The sequence below is a fragment of the Lolium rigidum genome, chromosome 6 (genome assembly GCF_022539505.1).
Source record: "Lolium rigidum isolate FL_2022 chromosome 6, APGP_CSIRO_Lrig_0.1, whole genome shotgun sequence".
In the NCBI taxonomy this organism is placed as follows: domain Eukaryota; kingdom Viridiplantae; phylum Streptophyta; class Magnoliopsida; order Poales; family Poaceae; genus Lolium; species Lolium rigidum.
Genome location: NC_061513.1, coordinates 45469922 through 45488902, shown reverse-complemented (window position 1 = coordinate 45488902; position 18981 = coordinate 45469922). Strand labels below are relative to the sequence as shown.

Here is an 18981-nt window from a genome sequence, read left to right as displayed (position 1 = left end):
GATGGCCAACGCATTCGGAAATACAAGCAAAATCTAGCCCATGACTTTGTCAACCAGGGCAAGACTCCGGATTTCAAAGGATAATATGAGAAACCGCAACATGATTGGCCGAATTTGTGAAGCAAAAGAAATCGGAGCAGTTCCTTGAACTATCGAAAAAAAATAAGGAAAATGCGGCCAAGAAGGAGTACAATCATAAAATGGGGCCAAGGAGGGTATCGCTTTTGGCAGCCTAGGTGGGAGAAGATGGAGAACGAGCGCGAGGGCGCGAGGAATCCGGTCCAGTACGGAGGGATGGGACCCAAGGGCCAAAAGCCGGTGGTACGGGCATGGGGGATCGGCCGAACCCGGAGATAGGGGAGTGTGTTTACCAGGGCAAAATAATTACACCCACCCAAAAAGCTTATTGAGGAAATGAGGGATGCTCAAGAGGGGAGGATCAAGTTCAACGGAGAGAACGACGCCCGACAAAAGCCCTCGGGAATCCCGAACACGGAGGATGTGTACGAGGCATGGGGCACATTCCGTGGAAAATAGGGTTCCCCAGAACGATGACCCGTACGGTTACGAAGCCGTAAGAGAAAGATGGATCGGGAAAAAGATGTTGTGGCGCGATTGGTATCGGAAATGGATGTGATGAAGAAAACCGTGAGTGTACTAGTAGCCGAAAGAGATGCAGCTCGGGCGCGGCATGAAGATCATCCATTGGATCTCGGAAGCCAGCCGCGGAGAAGCGGCGTGGCTTCCACGGAGGCCCCATCGGCTGGTGCACCGACGATCGAAGTTACTTGCACCGGAGCCTCCGGTGGTCGAGGTTACTCGCACCGGAGCCTCCTCGCTACCCCGTGGACGATATAAAGGAGATGAAAGCATGTCATCCGTATTATCCTATCGGGAACATGTCCATGAAGGTAGCCATCGGCGGTGCTTTACTACCGGAGCACTCCACCACAACAACCCCATTCAAGATGGCTATGCTCGTGTCACGGTGGAGGACATAGTCCAAGGGTTTGAGGACCTGGACATTGACATTGCTACACCCGAAGGGGCGACAAGACTTGGAGATGTCAAGCGCCAGTTCATTCTATGGCGGAAGAAGTTTATCAAGTTTCCGGGCGAGGCGCCAACAAGTCCACCCCCTACGGTGGTGGTGGTGGCGGCGGTGGCGGTGGTGGTGGTGGTGCTTCACCTACACCTCCTTCACGAGGGCCGACGCCGCCCCCAATTCACCTCCGGCGGGTAGCGGCCGCCGCCCCTAGTCCGCCCCGGGCGGGCAGCGGACGCCGCCCCCCAATCCACCTCCGGCGAAGAAGCGGAAGCAACGAGTCCTGGATTATTAACCCGGACCCTTACGTACCTAAGAAAACAAAGGTACCGGAGGTATCACCGAAGCCTCTCCCCACGAGGCCTTGGGAAAGTAGTGCCGAGGAAGTCGAGGCGGGCGCGGCTGCTGATTTAGAGAAATGGAAGGCGAGCTGCAAGAAGAAAATAGAGGGTGAGCCGAAGCCAGTATATTCTGATGAGCAAAAGAAGTGGGCTAAGTCATTTTTGAACACACCGTCCCAAGCCGCAAAGAATCTGCCTGACGACTATTCACGTGAACTAAAGAATCAGGCACGCATATTCAAGGAGAAGAGAGAGCGGGAGGAGGCCGATAACAAAGCGGGAAACGAGTTGTTGCCCAGCTCGGGGAACAAAGTAAACAATCGATTGCCCCGCTTATAGTGACAGCCGCCGGTCCGGATGCCCCCGAAATCATAGAAGCTGCGGCAGCACAGGGATTGAGTGTAACGAGTGCCAGAGAACAAGCGGCCAACTTAGGTATTACTCTTCGTGAACTGTTAGGCCTTGATGAGGCGCCAATGCAGGAGGTAGTACTTACATATGTGAAGAATGGGCCTCTCGTCGAGCCTGCGCAGGAAGAGGATCTACCTCCACAAATGAGAGGTCTCGCTGAAATGGTACAAGGGTTACATAAAAAATAAAAACGCCAAAGAATATATTTTTGCGGAAGTTGGATATGAGCATCACTTCAAACGAGTACTCTGTACAAATTCATCTGAGTGAATTGTTCCAGCTTTTCAATCTGCGCGAGCTCGACAAATCTATCATCAGTTTCTACGTTCTGTAAGTGATTTATTTCTACCCCATCTCGTTCATATTGCCTGCACTATATATATATGTCCTAACTATATTGTTGTGTCCGCTATTATACATGCAGATTGAAGATTAAGGAATGCAGAGTAAGGAGCATCCATGATGTTGGGTTCATTCACCCACACATCGTTAATGGATATACGTTAAAGCATCACCCCGCCGACGTGGAGAAAGACCTGTGGCGGTTTCTTGATAAGCGGGAACTCAAAAGTGATATTCTATTTCCTTACCATTTTGGGTGAGTGTTTATGTCTTGAGCACATTCTCTTTTGTTTACTCCATGCATGGTATGTGGCCGGCTAATCGATGAGTTATGCATGACGTACTGTGCATATATCGTGTTCGCAGGTTCCACTGGATTCTGCTAGTGATTAAAATTGACAAATCAGAATGTCTCATCCACGACTCTCTGGATATGGATAAGGCGGAGTGGGCCGACATGAGACAAATGCTTCAAAAGTAATTGTTTTCATTCATTTGCGCTCTATATCGATCGGCCTATTTCGTTCATTTCCTAATTAAGCTTCAAGTAATGAACTAATAACTCTCTTGTTCATTTAATTTTCTTTGCCTCGTAGGGTTTGGAGACGGTTCTCGGATACAAAGGTCGGTGAATTCAAGAAAGAGCTAAATTTCATGCGGTCAAAGGCTAAGAATGGTAGCGATATGCAGCCACCGGGAACCAATGCATGTGTGGATACTATGTCCGTGAGATGATCCGGAGATACACCTCCGAGCGCGTTCCGAGTGATCTCAATGCTCGGAGGAATCACCTCCGGTCGATGCTTAGTCCGAAGCTCGCTTCCGACCACTTCAAGAGGAACTAGCTGGATGGTTCGAGAGGGAAGTCCTCCATCCTAAAGGAGAACACCATTGCGACGACGTAGAACTATACATGCATTAAATTATGTATGGAAACTTGTTCAAACTTGTATATGGTCATCCGATGATATTGAATATATATTGTATATTCCTCTTGAATTCTTTTTGGTTATAATTTCAAATTTGTTTGAAATTGTACATTCATATGCATGTATATATGTAGTACCGTAGAATATGTGAAACTCCTTCAAAATTACAATAAAGCACAAAAGAAATAAAACAATATACAAATTAAACACAAAATATGTTTAGGGGGGCAGGTTTAGGGGGCCGGAAACCCTAAACCTGCGGCGGCCTTTAGTCGCGGTTGGCCGTAAGAACCGCGACTAAAGGTCCTCCGCCCGGACGGCCGCCCGGCGCCCACGTGGACGGGCCTTTAGTCGCGGTTCGTAAGGAACCGCGACTAAAGGGGGGGCCTTTAGTCGCGATACTTTGGTCGCGGTTGCGCAACCGCGACTAATGGCAGTTGCGAACCGCGACCAAAGGCCCTTTTTCCACCAGTGTGCATCTTCACATGGGCCTCAAGGAGAGTTCATGGAATGATTACAGCCAATTATTTCTTTCACAGCCAGGACAACCATTTTTTTTTTGTTATTAGACTACTAGTACAAAGCCCGTGCTTCGCTACGGAGCAAACACAAAAATATTTCGCGACTGGTTTGTTCCAGCCAAAATCTTTGGTTCCAATAGGAAAAATACCCAATAGTATTGTTATCGTCGCATTTTTTCTTGAAGATGTTGGTTGGTACGTGACACAACAGAGTGCAATTAGCGTGGTGGGAATTCTCCCGTGGCCGCTGCGGCTGTTTGGCATCTTCGTTTTCGGGTTGACCAACCTTCTCGATATTAGTTTACCTTTTCTTCTTTTTTTTGGATGTGCTTGTGACGTGGCTCCATCAGATATATCGTGTGGTTGCTATATTAATATGGCGAGAGAAAGCCTATTTTGAGAAGAACCTAAATGAGTGTATTCATGGTAAAAAGAAATAAGCTGCCATGAAAACTTATTGTTGCAAGCTCGCTGCAGCTCCTTTGCTTTTATAATTTTATTGTAAAAGAAATACTTAGGTCTTAAAAATATCCCCTTTTCCCATTTCTCCTACGAGCCAACCGTATTGTACGAAAATCCAGTATATAGTTGAATTTCAGCAAGAATGCCCGTTCTGTATCACTACATTCTGAATGCTTTGCTTTCAGATACTTTTCAGTTCCATTCTAAACAATAAAAATTATGAAAGCTTGAGAAATCAAATAGTCTGAACTTTGATGTACAAGAGGGATCAGTGCACATAAAGGATACTCCTACTTTGTTTGACAACAAAACATGTCCAACTTATATTATACATAATATATCCCATTAGATTTCAGAGAGTAGGTTCAGAGGAGAGAGAAGCACCAAGTGAACTTTTTTTTTTCATGTAAGAACTATGGGAACTGCCATAACAAATTATGGAATTTATTTCTTTGAACTTAATTGAACTTTACATTGTTTGGCATAAAAGATTTCCGATTTGTGGATTTTTAAAAAATGACATAGGCATAGGAAAGCTACAGCTAGTATAATCATCATCGATAGTTCGTTTAGTAACATGCTCACTCTTCAATTTTTCATCTAGCAAGTAGCAAGGATCCCAAGTTTCGCTAGACAAAAAAAATCATACACCGCAGGTATTTAAAAAGGTAAGACACGTAACAGTAGACACACTTGGGCATGCATTTGAGACTGAATTTTCCAAACTTCGTCAGCGGGTTCAGAGTTCAGACTCATCCACTGCTAGACATGTGACCCGTTTGTATCTTGGACTTCTGTGAGGGCCAACAGGAAGCCGGAGGGAGCAGCTCCTCCTCACCGGCGCGGAGGTGGTCGCGGCCAAAAATCCGGCAGGACGGCTCCCAACCGGACCGACTCCTCGCGTGGAGGCTCTACCTACCGCTGTCCGCATCGATTTCCGGCCAAGAACGGCCGCCCGCCGCCCGCCGCCGCCTTCCACCTGGACACGCCGCTGGCCTATCTCCACCGCATGGCCAAATCAACTTGAGGTCGAAGTACCGCTGCCGCTGCTCCTAGTGAACAACCACAGAATACGGCTCACGTTTTGGTTTTGTTGACCACGGCCAAAATTTCAGAATCGTGTGCAGCCGAAAATTCAGAAAAAAAAGGAAGCGGTGGATCGAGATCCAAGAGCAACAGAATTGTGTGCAGTCGAAAATTCGGAAGAAGAAAAAAGAGGAAGCAGTTGATCCAGATCCAAAAGCGAGGAAGTGGCTGATCCAGATTCAAGAGCAACTCCTCTTCCACCAGGACTTGTCCCCGACCACCTCGCACGGGCTCCGGTTTGAAGGCGAAGAACGACCGACGCGGTTGCGGGCTCGCGGCGAGGGCGGGGAAGCGCAAAATTAGCGACGGAGAAGAGCTGGGACCGATGTGAGCGAGCGAGTTCGACGAAGCGAACCTGTTACATGAGCGGTGGCATCGCTCGTAAATTGGACCGAAAGCAAAGGCTAAATATAAAACGGACGAAAATTTGGGGAGAAACCTTAGGGCATCTCCAACCGCGTGACCCAAACGGACGCGCTGGGCCGTCCGTTTTAGGCCGTTTAGGTCGCCGGCCGGACACGCGGACAGCGTCCGCGTGTCCGTTTGGGTCGCGCGCTGCGTCCAACGCGCGAACGCATCGCATAATCCGGAAACACGAAAATAAAAGAAAAAAGTAAATTTAAACGAAATTTGATTAAAACATATGCCCTATTTTGGGCAAATTTATACATAGCCCTATTTTGGGCAAATAACTAACAAAAGAAGCCCCTATATGGGCTTTTAAATTTAAACTAATATTAAAAACCCTCTATTAGGGTTTGGTTGGCGGCGCGGTGGCCGCGGTGCGCCGCCTAGCCCCCGTGGGCGTCGTCGGCGACGTCGTCGTCGTCCACCCCGGCGGCGACGCGTCGCTATGGGCCGGGAGCGCGCCGGGGACTCCGGCCACGGAGACCACATGGCCTCCTCCCACGGCGAGCGGGGGTCCGGAGCCACCCGACGCCGCGGCGGCGCACGGAGCGAGCCGCCTCCTCCCCGAGGCGCGCCGTCTCTCTGCCGGGCGCGGCGCCCGGCCTCCCGGCGACGCCGCTTGTCCTCCCCGCCGCCGCTGCCCTCGGCGGCGGTCCTCGCCGGCGCGGCGCCCGGCCTCCTCCCCGCCGCGCCGCCTCCTCCTCCTCCCGCACCGCCTCGGCCGGCTCGGGCGTGAGCGCCCAGCCCTCCGCCTCCTCTACCTCCCGCCGCGCCGCTCTCCATCTCGGAGGTGCGAATGGCCACATGGAGGTGCGGCCATTGCGCCTCCTCCTCCGCCGCCGAGATCATGAGGGCGGCGCGGAGGTCCGGGTCCTCTCCGAGGACTCCGGCTTGGGCTCGAGGAGGAGAGGCGGCGGTTGCGGCAATGCCGCACCGCCGCGGGCGGCCTCTCCGATGTGGAGGCCGCGCCGGTTTCCTCCCGATTGCCGCAACGCCGGCGGACGACGGCGAGCTGCCGCTCGCCTCGTCGTCGTTCGCTCGGGGAGCGAACCGTCGCTCGGGGCCATGGCGGCGGTTTTGCTCGGGGAGTGGAGTGGGGACTGGGTGGAGGGCCGGATCCCTCCGAGTCCCCATTTAATAGTCTCCCCGGTCACCGACGAGTGGGCCCAAGGGAGACGAGGTGACCGAGCGCGCGGACGCGAGCGGACGGCGCGTGCCATCCGTGGCCACGCAAACCTAGCCCAGATTTGGGCCGGGTTTGCGTCGTTCCGGACGCCGCGGCCGTCCGCTTTTGCGGTGCGTCCCCGCGCTGGGCCGCGTTTTTGTCCGGCTCGACCCAAACGGACGCGCGGGCGCGGTTTGGGTCGCGCGGTTGGAGATGCCCTTCCTTTATTAGTAGGTATAGATTATATCTGTCCAAGTGTCATGTACTGAATTATGCATTCATGGTACGTACGTGGACCTTGCTTTTTTTTTCTTCGTGTGGATCGATTGACGTTGGCCGTGTCTCATGTGTCTGCATGTGGCGGTGTGGACTGATGAACCAGTGATTTTTCTTAGTACTAATCTAAGTGGCCATGGATGATGTGATTCTAGTACGATAACAATAGTTGCTTGAGTACTGCACTCATCGATGGGGTAGAGTGGGGACTGAATCCAAGTTCTCTACGTAGCCAGACTAAACTTTTTTTTTGACAAAAATAATATATTAACAATTACACCTAACCTTTCTTTAAAAAGGAATAAGAAAAAAACAAAAAATCCCGCGACGGTGATAGAAAACTTGTAGCCGCAACACAAATCACTGCTAAGAGAACACCTGAAGTTCGTGCTCTCGAAGTAATGCCTTCAATAAGGCTGTTGTCAGACACAACCAATTACGACGCGACTTTAGATTTTCACCCTGAATCAAATACGTCAACTCAAAACAATGTATTCAACAAGGTTATTGACAGACAACCAATTGAGGCAAGACCTTAGATTGTCACGCTAAAAATAAGACTATGTAATCCTCTTGTGCTGCCGCCTCCGCTTGCCAATGCCGCTGCAAAGACTTAGGCCACCATTACTAGACCTCATACCTCATCAGTCATGACATTCTCATGCACTATCTTCTCCATGAAAATCGAAAACCAACACGTCTCATGATGTCAACAGATAGCAAAGCTTCGTGTCACTCCCTCCTGAAACCGCCACTACTAGGAAAAGATCTTACCGCCGGCAAACCTATTTTTGCTACTGCTGGCGCACCACCCTGGTACGCCAATGGTAACCAGCGCGCCCGTGCAACCTAGTGCGCCAGTGGCGCATCCTAGTGCTCCAGCTATACATACATTTTCCTGCCGAATAACTAATCTCGTTTTTGGTAATCCTGCATCCACTCAGGAATCTTATGGGAGGGTAATTCGGCTCTATGAGGGAAGTCCAGCATCTTGAGAGCCAGATTCACAATACCCTCAAATGCATCGGGCTCAGAAAGGTACAAACAATGAACATACATGACCATTACTTTGGTAGAAGCAATGCCTTCTTGGTGATTATTTCAGTATAGATAAGGGTTTGGCGATTAATTCGTTCAGAATCGTCTCTTGACAAAATCGATCACGCAGCTTGAAAACAAGGTAAATCTTTAAACATAACGATTCTTGAACTTCAGCCGAACTAAATCAAATATTTTGTGGCTATTAGTGAGAATATGAGAAGGATGAAACCCGGTGAAACTGCTAGGTTTGGGGGAATCAGGCGGGGTGGAACCCCGACCGGTTTCAACCGAACTCGCTCTAAATTTGGACCGGGACTAACCCACGCCAAGTCCGATCCCAGCCGACCCACGGGTTTCGGGGTCTAGACCGGGATGGGACGAAACGAACTAGTGCTAAACAAAGCACATCAGCACACAAACTTAAACAAAGCACATCAGCAAGCAAACTGAAACGAAAACGAATGAAAGTATCCACCATAACCCGGATCTTAGGCTGGTGCCATTGCAGGCTGGAGCGGAGGCGGTAACGGCTGCGACGGGGTGGGAGAGGGGCGGGAGGCGGGCGGGACGGGAGGGAGGGCGCCGGCGGGGCGCCCGGCGGTAGCGCCCGCTCCCGCCGGCCGGCGCCCGCGTTGGCGGCGGGAGCGAGGCGGGAGCGGGGCGGTAGGCGGGGCGACGCGATGGCGGGGTGGGGGCGAGAGCGACGCGGGCGGGAGCGGGGCGGTAGCGGGCGAGAGGCGGGCGGGATGCGGGCGGGAGTGGGGCGGTAGCGGGTGGGAGTGGGGCGGGAGTGGGCGGCGAGGGGCTGAGGTGGCGCGATGTGATTCGTCCACCTCAGTTAGCCGTTGGGGTAGCCGTTGGTACTTCAAAAAACCCTAAAATTTGAGCCCCCCCTCTATAAATACCTGCATATGATGTCGAGTGTGCCTTTGGAGTGCTGAAGGCTAGGTTCAACATTCTAGCAGTTCCGGGACGCTCCTACTCCAGGCGTACTCTTGAGCTCCAGCAAGATTTGATAGAGCATGTGTGGGCTCATAATGGCTAGATTATGTAATTTTTTCAACTATTTATGTAATTTTTTCTAATTTTTATGTAATTTCTTTTTATGATGTAATCGGTAACAATTTTAGTTCAATAAAATAATTTCCTTCCATTATTTTTAATGTTGTAATCTGAAAAAGATAAGCTAATGTTGAGGAGAGAGAAAAGCTGATGTGGAGGAGAGAGAAGTGAGAGCTCTCACTATAGCCCATGCATTGGCAAGGTGGGGTGAGAGTGGGGTGAGAGTGAGGTGAGAGTGAGGAAAAAGCTGACGTGGCGAGGCTAGAGTGGGGCGGTGCATTGGCACCAGCCTTAAAATAACTTACGATAAGTGGGCCCTAAAAAGGCCCACTGAGAAGCAATCCACGTATTCGCGCACTTAGCTAGGCCAACCCATCGTAAAGACGAAAAAAAGCATGTCACGCCAGCGAAGGATAACAATAACGTAAACCTCACTACGGGACCCGCATGTCAGTGAGAGCAGGGAAACCCTGTCGGTCCGGTGCCTCCAGCCGTTACTGTACTGCCCACTCTGCTCCGGCTCTCTCGCCGCAACACTCGCCGGTGCCGGACGCCGCCATGCCGCCTCCCCACGTCGAAGACGACCACTTCGCGCGAACACCGCTCATCGCCGCCTCCCTTCCTCTTCCTCGCCGGGCCGCCGCGAGGCTCCGCCCGCTCCCTCTCCTCGTCGCCGCCGCGGCCTTCGCCACCTACTACCACCTCCTCGTCGCGCCCGCGCCGTCGTACTACCACTCCCTCTTCCTCTCCCTGGGCTCCAACGAGACCGCCGCCGCGCACCTGCGCGCGCTCACCGCCCGTCCCCACCTCGCGGGCACCGAGGCCAACGCGCTCGCCGCCGACCACGTCGTCTCGACGCTCTCCTCCCTCTCCTTCCCCACCCGCGTCACGCCCTACTCCGTCCTCCTCTCCTACCCCGCCTACCGCTCCCTCTCCCTCTCCGCGCCAGGCCGCGCCGCCACCGCCTTCGCGCTGGTGCAGGACGCCTACGCCGCGGCCTCGGCGGAGGCCGTCCCCACCTTCCTCGCGTACGCCGCGTCCGGCTCGGCCGCCGCCGAGGCCGTCTACGCCAACTACGGCCGCGCCGAGGACTACGCCTACCTCGCCTCCCGCGGCGTGAACGTCACGGGGAAGGTCGCAATCGCGCGCTACGGCGAGGTGTTTCGTGGCGACAAAGTGAAAAACGCCCGTGTCGCTGGCGCCGCGGCGGCGCTCATATACACCGATTTCAAGGACTACACGGCGCCGGGGAAGGCCTTTCCTGATGGGCCGTGGATGCCGCCGACCGGCGTGCAGGTCGGGAGCGCGTTCAAGGGGGTCGGGGACCCCACGACGCCGATGTGGGCGTCGTCGGAAGGGTGCGAGCGCGTGAGCATCGCGGAGGCGATGGCCACGGACGACATGCCCGGGATACCGGCGCTGCCGGTGTCGGGAAGGGACGGGGAGGAGATACTGCAGCTCATCGGCGGAGATGTCGCTCCAGAGGATTGGCAAGGCGGCGAGAGCGCGCCGGTGTACCGTCTCGGACCCGGGCCGGCGGTGCTCAATCTGACCTATACTGTGAGTTGCTGTGGAGATGAGATCTGCTTTTGCAATTTATGGTTCAACCTCCTGACCTCAGTGATACCCTCTTCTGTGCTTCTTTGTATAGGGGAATGAGACGATGGCAACTATTCAGAATGTTATTGCAGTGATTGAGGGGAAAGAAGAACCTGATAGGTAAATCGGGAAAATTTGCTACAGGACACCGTTATTTTCTGGCGTTTGCCAAAACACATTGCTCGATTGTGTCTTTGCCAAGTACCATTACAATTTCGTGGCACATTTGCCAGAACACACCACCTAGTCGAAAACGGAAAGTTTTGCACTTTTACCTGGGATGACTGGTTTTGAAGAAAAAATGCAAAACTTTCCGTTTTCGGCCAGGTGGTGTGTTCTGGCAAATGTGCCACAGAATTGTAATGGTACCTGGCAAAGACACAATCGAGCGGTGTGTTTTACGCCAGAAAATAACGGTGTCCTGTAGCAAATTTTCCCGTAAATCAAACCCTCCACGTTTCTCCTTATTTTTGGGTCAATATCCTCAGATGGCGAACCTGCTCATCATTCACAATATATACACTTGGGTGGCTCAGCAAACACCTACTGTCGGCACCATTTTGCCCTCTGAGCTCTAGTAACTGGTGACAGTCCAATTCCGTGCCATAGGCTACATTATGTGGTAGTGTGTACCCTGCATACAAGTTCAGTAGATCTGTAACGACAGTTTTCATTCGAATTGACTACAAACTCAGATTTTGTTGCTCAAACGAACACCTTGGTTCTATTACTCCCCACAAACAACTCAGATACATTTCATTAGTTCAGTTACTTCAGTGCTTGATTACAGATTTCTCGGATTACAGTTTTGAAACAGACAACCACCTTCGTTTAGATTCTGATATGCGCATCAGATTTTGTAAGTAATAAAAAGTTATGTAACACAGTAAACCATGCACATACAGGTATGTTATCCTTGGCAACCATCGTGATGCATGGACATTTGGGGCAGCTGACCCTAGCAGCGGAACGGCAGCCTTGCTTGAGGTAGGTCATATATACTCGGTTGCTCTATGTCACCCCTTCTGTTTTAGTCTACTTATTATGATTGGAACCGACACATTGGATTGTTTCCGGACATTGAATGTAGCTAGCTCAAAGGTTCTCTAAGCTGCAAAGCAAGGGTTGGAGACCTCGACGGACCATCATCTTGTGTAACTGGGATGCCGAAGAGTATGGATTGGTCTCTCTCTCTCTCTCCCTCTATCTTTGAATCTTATGAAGCAGTTCACATGTCTTTATACTAACTTCTTCTTTCTTTTTTGCGAATGAAAACTAACTTCTTCAAAAAGTGCAGATTGGATCCACTGAATGGGTTGAAGAGAACAGGGCAATCTTAACTTCGAGAACTGTTGCTTACCTGAATGTTGATATTGGGGTGTGTAATTCTGGACTTGACGTACTATCCACTCCTCAACTTGATGAGTTGCTTAAGCAAGCGAGTAAACAGGTACCTAGTTTAAAATAAACATGTCTTTTCTGTTCAGTAGCAAAGATTGTGTACAATAATGTCAGTCAGACTCAACCTGCCCAGGTCTGCTTGCTTCCATGGTGCCATAGTATTTCTTCTTCCTTTTTGGGGGGGATGTTAGCACTTACCAATTTAGGTTGAAAGGTATGGAGGTAATTGTGGCAAGCCACGGATGGCCTGTTTTGTTCATAACCAAACTTTACCAGATCTGGACACACCCTGAGTTAGGCATTTAGAGCATCTCCAGTCGCGTCCCCCAAAGCGTCCCCCAAAGGGATTTGGGGCGCGCCGGACGAAAATGCGTTCCAGCCGAGTCCCCCAAAGCCCTTTTTGTCCGGCGTGCCCCCATACGGTGTCCGGCGTCCCGAGCCCGTCCCCGTCCCACAGGGGACGCTCCGGGGACGCCGGACACAACGAAAAGCGAGGCGGGCTCCCACATGTCGGCGACTATTTGCATAAACCGTTGGTTCGCGCCTCTTTTCTCGTCGCTCCTTCCTTCCCGCGCCTCCCACCCCACCGCCGCCGCCGGATTTCCCGGCCGTTTGGGCGTCGATCTTTGCCGAGAGTCGGCACCGTTGTCGCGGCCGGGGCTCCCGCCGGTCGTGCCGCCGCCGCGTCGCCGGCGCGTCCCGAACGCGCCGTCAAATCCGCCCGCCTCCGCGCACGAAGTTGCTCGACGACTTGCCGTGTAGGCGCGATTGGCCGCTGTTTGTTGCGTCGTCCGCCTCGGCGCAATTTTAACCATTGATTTTGCTTTAGCCATGGACAGCGACGATGAGATGGTTGCCCCGCTCGGCCGGAGGACGAGCAAGCGTTCGACGACGACCTGCGGGAGCATTTGCCGATCATCGCGTCCCTCCGGGACATGCTTGACGCCGAGGCGGAGAAGAGGAAGAGGCCGCGCCGCGGAGGATCAAGGCCGGGAAGAAGGAAGTCGAAGCCCCGGCAGAGGATGGAGGGGCATGCCATGCCGCACAACGACTACTTCGCCGACGATGCAACACATGCCGACAATTTTCGGCGCCGGTACAGGGATGAGCAAGGGGCTGTTCATGAATATCCTCCACGGCGTTCGAGAGTTCGACCCCTACTTCAAGCTCAAGCTCGACGCCGTAGGCGTTCTCGGGTTCTCGTCGATTCGAAGTGCACCGCCGCCATGAGGATGCTTGCATACGGAGCACTCGCCGATACACGGGACGACTACCTTCGCATGAGTGAGTCTACCGCCATTGAGTGCATGTACAAGTTTTGCCGAGCCGTGGTGGGAAAGTTTGGCAAATACTACTTGAGAGGGCCAACCGAGGAAGAGACCGCAAGGATCATGGCACAAAATGCTGCCGGAGGATTTCTGGAATGCTTGGAAGCATCGATTGCATGCACCGGGCATGGAAGAACTGCCCGTTTGCTTGGCAAGGTATATACAAAGGCCGTCATGGATATTGCGAGTGTGGTGCTTGAAGCTGTGGCAGATTATGACCTGTGGATTTGGCATTCTTTCTTTGGCATGTCGGGATCACACAATGACATCAACGTGTTGCGGCGGTCTCCGGTGTTCGGCAGACTAGTGGAAGGGCATGCTCCACCATGCAACTATGAGATCAATGGCCACCAATATACCAAAGGCTATTATCTAGCCGATGGTATATATCCAAAATGGGCCACTTTTGTCAAAACAATCTCGAATCCATCGAGTCCGAAGAATTCTCACTTTGCTACGCGACAGGAGGCTTGCAGGGAAGGATGTCGAGCGGGCATTTGGTGTGCTTCAAGCACAATTTGCCATTGTCCGCACCCTGCTCTAAGCTGGTCTCACGACCAAATGTGGGAGGTGATGCAGGCTTGTGTGATCATGCACAACATGATCATCGAGGGTGACCGCAAGAATCATGTTAGGTCACATGTTGGTCCCTATGAGTGTCAAGGCCCTCTCGCGGAGGTTGATCATGAGTTGCCTGCAGATTTTGCTGATTTTCTCGCCATGCACGCAGAGATCCGTGACGGCAATGTGCATGAGCAACTTCAAGCTGATCTCGTTGAGCATTTGTGGAGGATCAAAGGAAATACCGTGGCACCTTGATGTAGCATCTAGCCCTATTTATTATATTTGATTACTTGTTTTATTGTTTGTTGCAATTTAATTTGAAAACAGTCCTCGCAAACATTTTTATTCATATGCTACATTTGATATAAATGGTTTATGTGTAAAAAAAAATATTTTAAATGTTTGGGGGCGGCGTTTGGGGGACGCGGCTGGGGAGCGACGTCCCCCAAACGCGGCACGAACAAACCACGTCCCCCAAACGCTCGATCCGGCGCGCTTTGGGGGACGGTTTGGGGGACGCGGCTGGAGATGCTCTTAATTGGTCCACTGCGTTACATGCGACAAAACTCCATTTATAACATTTGAGTGCCACATGTCAATAACATAGACTAACCAAAATGGTTTAAATTTTGATGCCTAACTTTAGGTAAGTTTGGCAAAAAAAAAATTGATAAGCTTAGCATATAAACCAATTTGCCCTATGTTTTGACATATTTAGAGCCTGTGCAACATTGGTCGAAACTCTAGGCCAAGGATTGTTAGACTAGACTCTTACCCTTGGAGCACCCATGAGCTAAGAAAAATTTCCACACGTCAAAAAAAAAAAAAAATCCAGGAACAGGCTCTAACTATGCACTAGGAAGCACGGATACGACAGTTTTCCGGCGTATACGGATACGGCCCGATACATATCCCGTACGTATCACCCAGTTTTCCAATAAAAATAAAGAGAAAATAGCGATACGCGTGGGATATCTCAGTGATGCGTTCAGGATACCGGAACTTAGCAGACCCACTCGAAAATTACCCTCAGCCAACACCCACTTCTTGCACGACCCCTCCCTCTAGCTCACCCAGACTAATAAGGCACCGTTGCTGCGCCGTTCTCGACGGTGTCACCGAAGGACGAGGCGCCGGTCAGCAGCTTCGCAGCACCCCATTGATTGCTCACTTATCTCTCTTAGATTTGAGTGCTTACCGTGCCTTTCCATTTTTCTAACAATCAAGTATTCGAATTCCTTTTGTTGCGGGAAGTTATTAGAATTCCTTAATTAGCCCTTTCTATCGGTGAACTGGTATTAATTCAGTAAAAAATCATTACTTTCTGTATTTTTAATAATTTAGATATGTATACCCCCTATCTGTGTTTTTCAAAAATCGATGTATCGCGTATCAGATACATATCCAAGTATCCGGGCTTCCTAGACTACGTGTTGACTCCCATGCCCACTCCTATATTCTCGCTAGGCACCAACAGAATGTCGTAACTCGTACTACATCGGTACATAGACAAAAATTATGAGCAACCTGAATCGGACTCATGCAATTATGCCAAATGGACAGTCGAGCAACTAATTTACAATCAGTAATCTATTTTCTCTCTAGCCTGTGGTCAGCTTGTTGTGTCATTGCTTATAATTGGTACATTTGTAAGGCGGAATAGTTTACTGTGTAATGAATATTATGTGTTTTCTTTCTGTTCGAGGAAGGTTCAAAATCCCGATAACGGAACAGAAAGTCTGTATGACATGTGGATGGCTTCTGACACTTCTTTGGTAAGCACTTTATGTTTAGGTAAAGATCGTCACACAGTTTGTTCTCTCAGTATTCTGAGCGCTTGGCATGTAAAAGTAAATATTATGAATAGTTTAGACATGGTTCTATTTCATATGTCCTAAGTTCAGGCATGTGATATACTGGATGCAAGTTTAAACTTTTTGATGACAGATTGGTAGGTTAGGAGGCGGAGGATCAGATCATTTTGCCTTTGTTCAACATATTGGCATTCCTTCAGTTAGTATGTCTGTTGGGTCAGGTTTGTTCTAAGTTGTTTTTTATCTTCCTATGTGCATTTAGCTATGTTCCTTGAGATAATTTGTCTTTTGCACTGTTGAATGATTGTATTTTTTTTATCGAATCAAATAACAGTGCTACTTGTTTTGCAGATTATGCTGTGTACCATAGCCTGTACGATGACTTCACATGGATGGAAAAGTATGGAGATCCTATGTTCCGCAGGCATGTCGCAGGTATCCCATATGTTCTACCGACAGGGGTTGTCACATGCTAAAATTGGTACCGGTCCCAAGACCGATGAACGTGATAAGGTTGGGGGTACGACTCTGAGGAGCGAGGGTATTCTGGCCATGGTGCAGTGGATGAGAGTGATAGAAGTGAGAGACTGGGAGTAGCTCATTACTAGTTTATTCATCTCAATTCTCAATTGATAATAAGCACATGGTGTCCCTTTTGTAGGGAAACTCGACTAGACCGCTAAGAATAGAATCGCCACTTCCCCACCAAATCACATCCTTACTGTCTTATTTAAATTTTGAACTACCGTATTTCCTACCTAAATATATATAGATATGTCTTTTCTAACAATGTCCATGACTTTACACCCCTGCCCAGAAACAGCTTTTCCTCGAGCTGCTCTTTTATTTGTTATGCCGACCAAAGATGGTCCTTATCCTCTAGTCAACATAGGCCTCCTCTTACCCCTCCACCGACAACAACGACACTATTTTTTCACATTTGAAAACTTGACATGGCAGTCAGTAGCTTGTCTGTGCTTATCCAGCAGCTAGCATAAAAAAAATAGAGAGGCTCACGTGACATGGGTAAAATGCGAGAAGTGTAAATCAAACCGTATAACGTGAATAAGTGATTCATAAATGTATAAAGGAGGTTACGCATGATGCTGTCTGCCAAATGGGTCTGTCCCTCTCTCTGCCCGCTTAGTAATGCATGTTATGACACATCATCACTTGCTTTGCTTGCTTCTTAAAATATACAAAGGAGAAGAAACTTCAAACCGTTATCTGCTTTGTTGCAGGTTTGAACCTTGTAACTCCTCTTTTTTTCGAAATGGAGGTTGTACCCCCCCCTGGCCTCTTTGTAACCTCCTCTATGCCATTTCATTAGATTGTATTTACAACTTCACATGCATAGAACATTAGAACTCAGAGGCATTGTCCTAGTGGACGGTGACAAAGCTTACTTACGGCGAAGGGCGGGCAAGCTCCCCCTCCCCCCCCCCCCCCGCCCCGCGGCTCTTAGAATGTTTCATACTACCAGTAGCTGTTTAGCATTTTTTTTACCATATATTCGATAAACTTCTTCAGTTTACTCCCATCAGTACTCATTTGATCTTTTTTAGCCCCTTCTACAGTGTTGGTCAAGCTCCGCTACTGCTAGTGGACATATGTTGAGTTGCTTCTTATAGCTATAAATGAAGTACATATTTATAAATGTGGGGGAAAAATACTGCATTATCTGTCATATCTACTTTAACTTGAGTTGATCATCAAAAATGTGTTGCGGTAAATATTGTTGCATTGTAGAGTACTTGCACGCATGCATAAGCTCAGTAGCCAAACCTCAAGTTAACACCATCTCTCCTTGTAGTGGCAAGCATGTGGGGGCTTCTTGCGTTGAGGCTTTCAGATGATGAGATCCTACCCTTCAACTACAGCTCTTATGTTGCAGAGCTTGAGGTAACATGTCCTTCAGATCTCTCCCATAATTATGAACCAAATATTTTCGGAAATGCTCATCTTCAGTATTTAAATTTGGAGGATCTTGACAGTAGCGCTTGCTTGGCAGAAAGGTGCCGTGGGTATAAACAAGAGTGTACTAGGATTGCCTGTCAGCTTATCTCCCCTCCAAAAGTCAATCAAAGAGTTCGAAAAGGCAGTTCTAAAAGTGGATTCTGAACTTAAGGTATCTGGTTCTTCCAATTGATGTATGTTGTTGTTCGTTCATAGTTTTTACTTTGAGATTTGTAAGTTATTTTCTCGTGATTAGGCTCTACAAACGTGGAATGTTTGGTCGCCTTGGAGAAACAATCCATTGAGAGTAAGAGATCTCAATGACCGGTTGATGATGACCGAACGGGCGTTCACAGAGCGGGAAGGACAGTCCGGGAGACCTTGGCGCAAACACATGGTAAGTTGTTTTGGTTTTGGAGAAGCATGCCACTGGTTCATTATATATCTTTGTGCTTACGGAAAAATAATCAAGCAGATTTATGGACCTTCACTGCACAATGATTATGGGGCGGAAGTCTATCCGGGTGTCGATGATGCCATCCAGATAGCGAAGAGAACAAATACTTCGTTGTCCTGGCAGTCTGTACAACATGAGATTCACAGGATTGCTAGAGTCATCAGCCAGGCCGCGTTAGTCCTAAGTGGAGGTTTAACATGAATCCTTCTGCTGTCCTGATTCATTTAAAGACCAAGTTTGTAAAAATAAGGTTGTGGACAACCCTGGCGAGATGGATACTGAATAACAATGTCTGTGTCTGTATTGATTCACCAAGGTACAATGATTACAATGTATATAGAAGAGGGAGGAGATCCTAACGGGATGGCCATGGGCCATGGCAGAGGCGCGGGCTGGTGCATGCTTGGCGACCGACTGGGTATACCCTGAAGACTAGGAAAATCTAGTTACAGAACTAATGTTACAATGTACACATTCAACACCCCCCGCAGTCAAAATTGGGCTCCGGAGCAAATTGAGGCTAGAGCGAAATCCCTGAAATATTGAAGACGGGAGGCCCTTGGTGAATATGTTAGCTTAATGTGAGCTTGTCGGCACGTGGAGAACACGAGCTGCTCCAAGAGTGACACGATCCTGACAGAAGTGCAAGTCAATCTCAACATGCTTCGTTTGCTAGTCTTGGACTGGATTAGTAGACGGGTTGGTTGCGCCGATGTTGTCGCAATACACAAGTGAAGCTTTGGTCGTTGGTTGGTGAAGTTTTTGAGGAGCTG

The 18981-nt window shown here is 49.7% G+C and overlaps 1 protein-coding gene across 2 annotated transcripts; it reads left to right on the top strand.

Annotated features, from left to right (window-relative positions):
* Window positions 1-9635: 9635 nt before the first annotated feature.
* LOC124666040 (probable glutamate carboxypeptidase LAMP1) lies at window positions 9636-18564 on the top strand. 2 transcript variants are annotated; one of them, XM_047203388.1, is made up of 12 exons: window positions 9636-10649; window positions 10741-10808; window positions 11594-11675; window positions 11779-11871; window positions 11986-12138; window positions 15691-15756; window positions 15929-16016; window positions 16147-16230; window positions 17609-17697; window positions 17807-17923; window positions 18008-18148; window positions 18227-18564. In XM_047203388.1, the coding sequence occupies exons 1-12, from the start codon at window positions 9648-9650 to the stop codon at window positions 18407-18409; spliced, it is 2166 nt and encodes a 721-aa protein (XP_047059344.1). In that variant the 5' UTR covers window positions 9636-9647; the 3' UTR covers window positions 18410-18564. The 2 variants fall into 2 exon arrangements, with proteins under 2 accessions (XP_047059344.1, XP_047059343.1); XM_047203387.1 differs by lacking the exon at window positions 18227-18564 and having other exon boundaries at window positions 9648-10649; window positions 17779-17923; window positions 18008-18124.
* The last annotated feature ends 417 nt before the right edge of the window (window positions 18565-18981 follow it).

Coding starts and splice junctions, on each gene's coding strand:
- LOC124666040 (XM_047203388.1), top strand. CDS start 9,648: ATGCCGCCTCCCCACGTCGAAGACGACCACTTCGCGCGAACACCGCTC. Junction 10,809..11,593: donor GGGAAAGAAGAACCTGATAG/GTAAATCGGGAA, acceptor ATGCACATACAG/GTATGTTATCCTTGGCAACC. Junction 12,139..15,690: donor TTAAGCAAGCGAGTAAACAG/GTACCTAGTTTA, acceptor TGTTCGAGGAAG/GTTCAAAATCCCGATAACGG.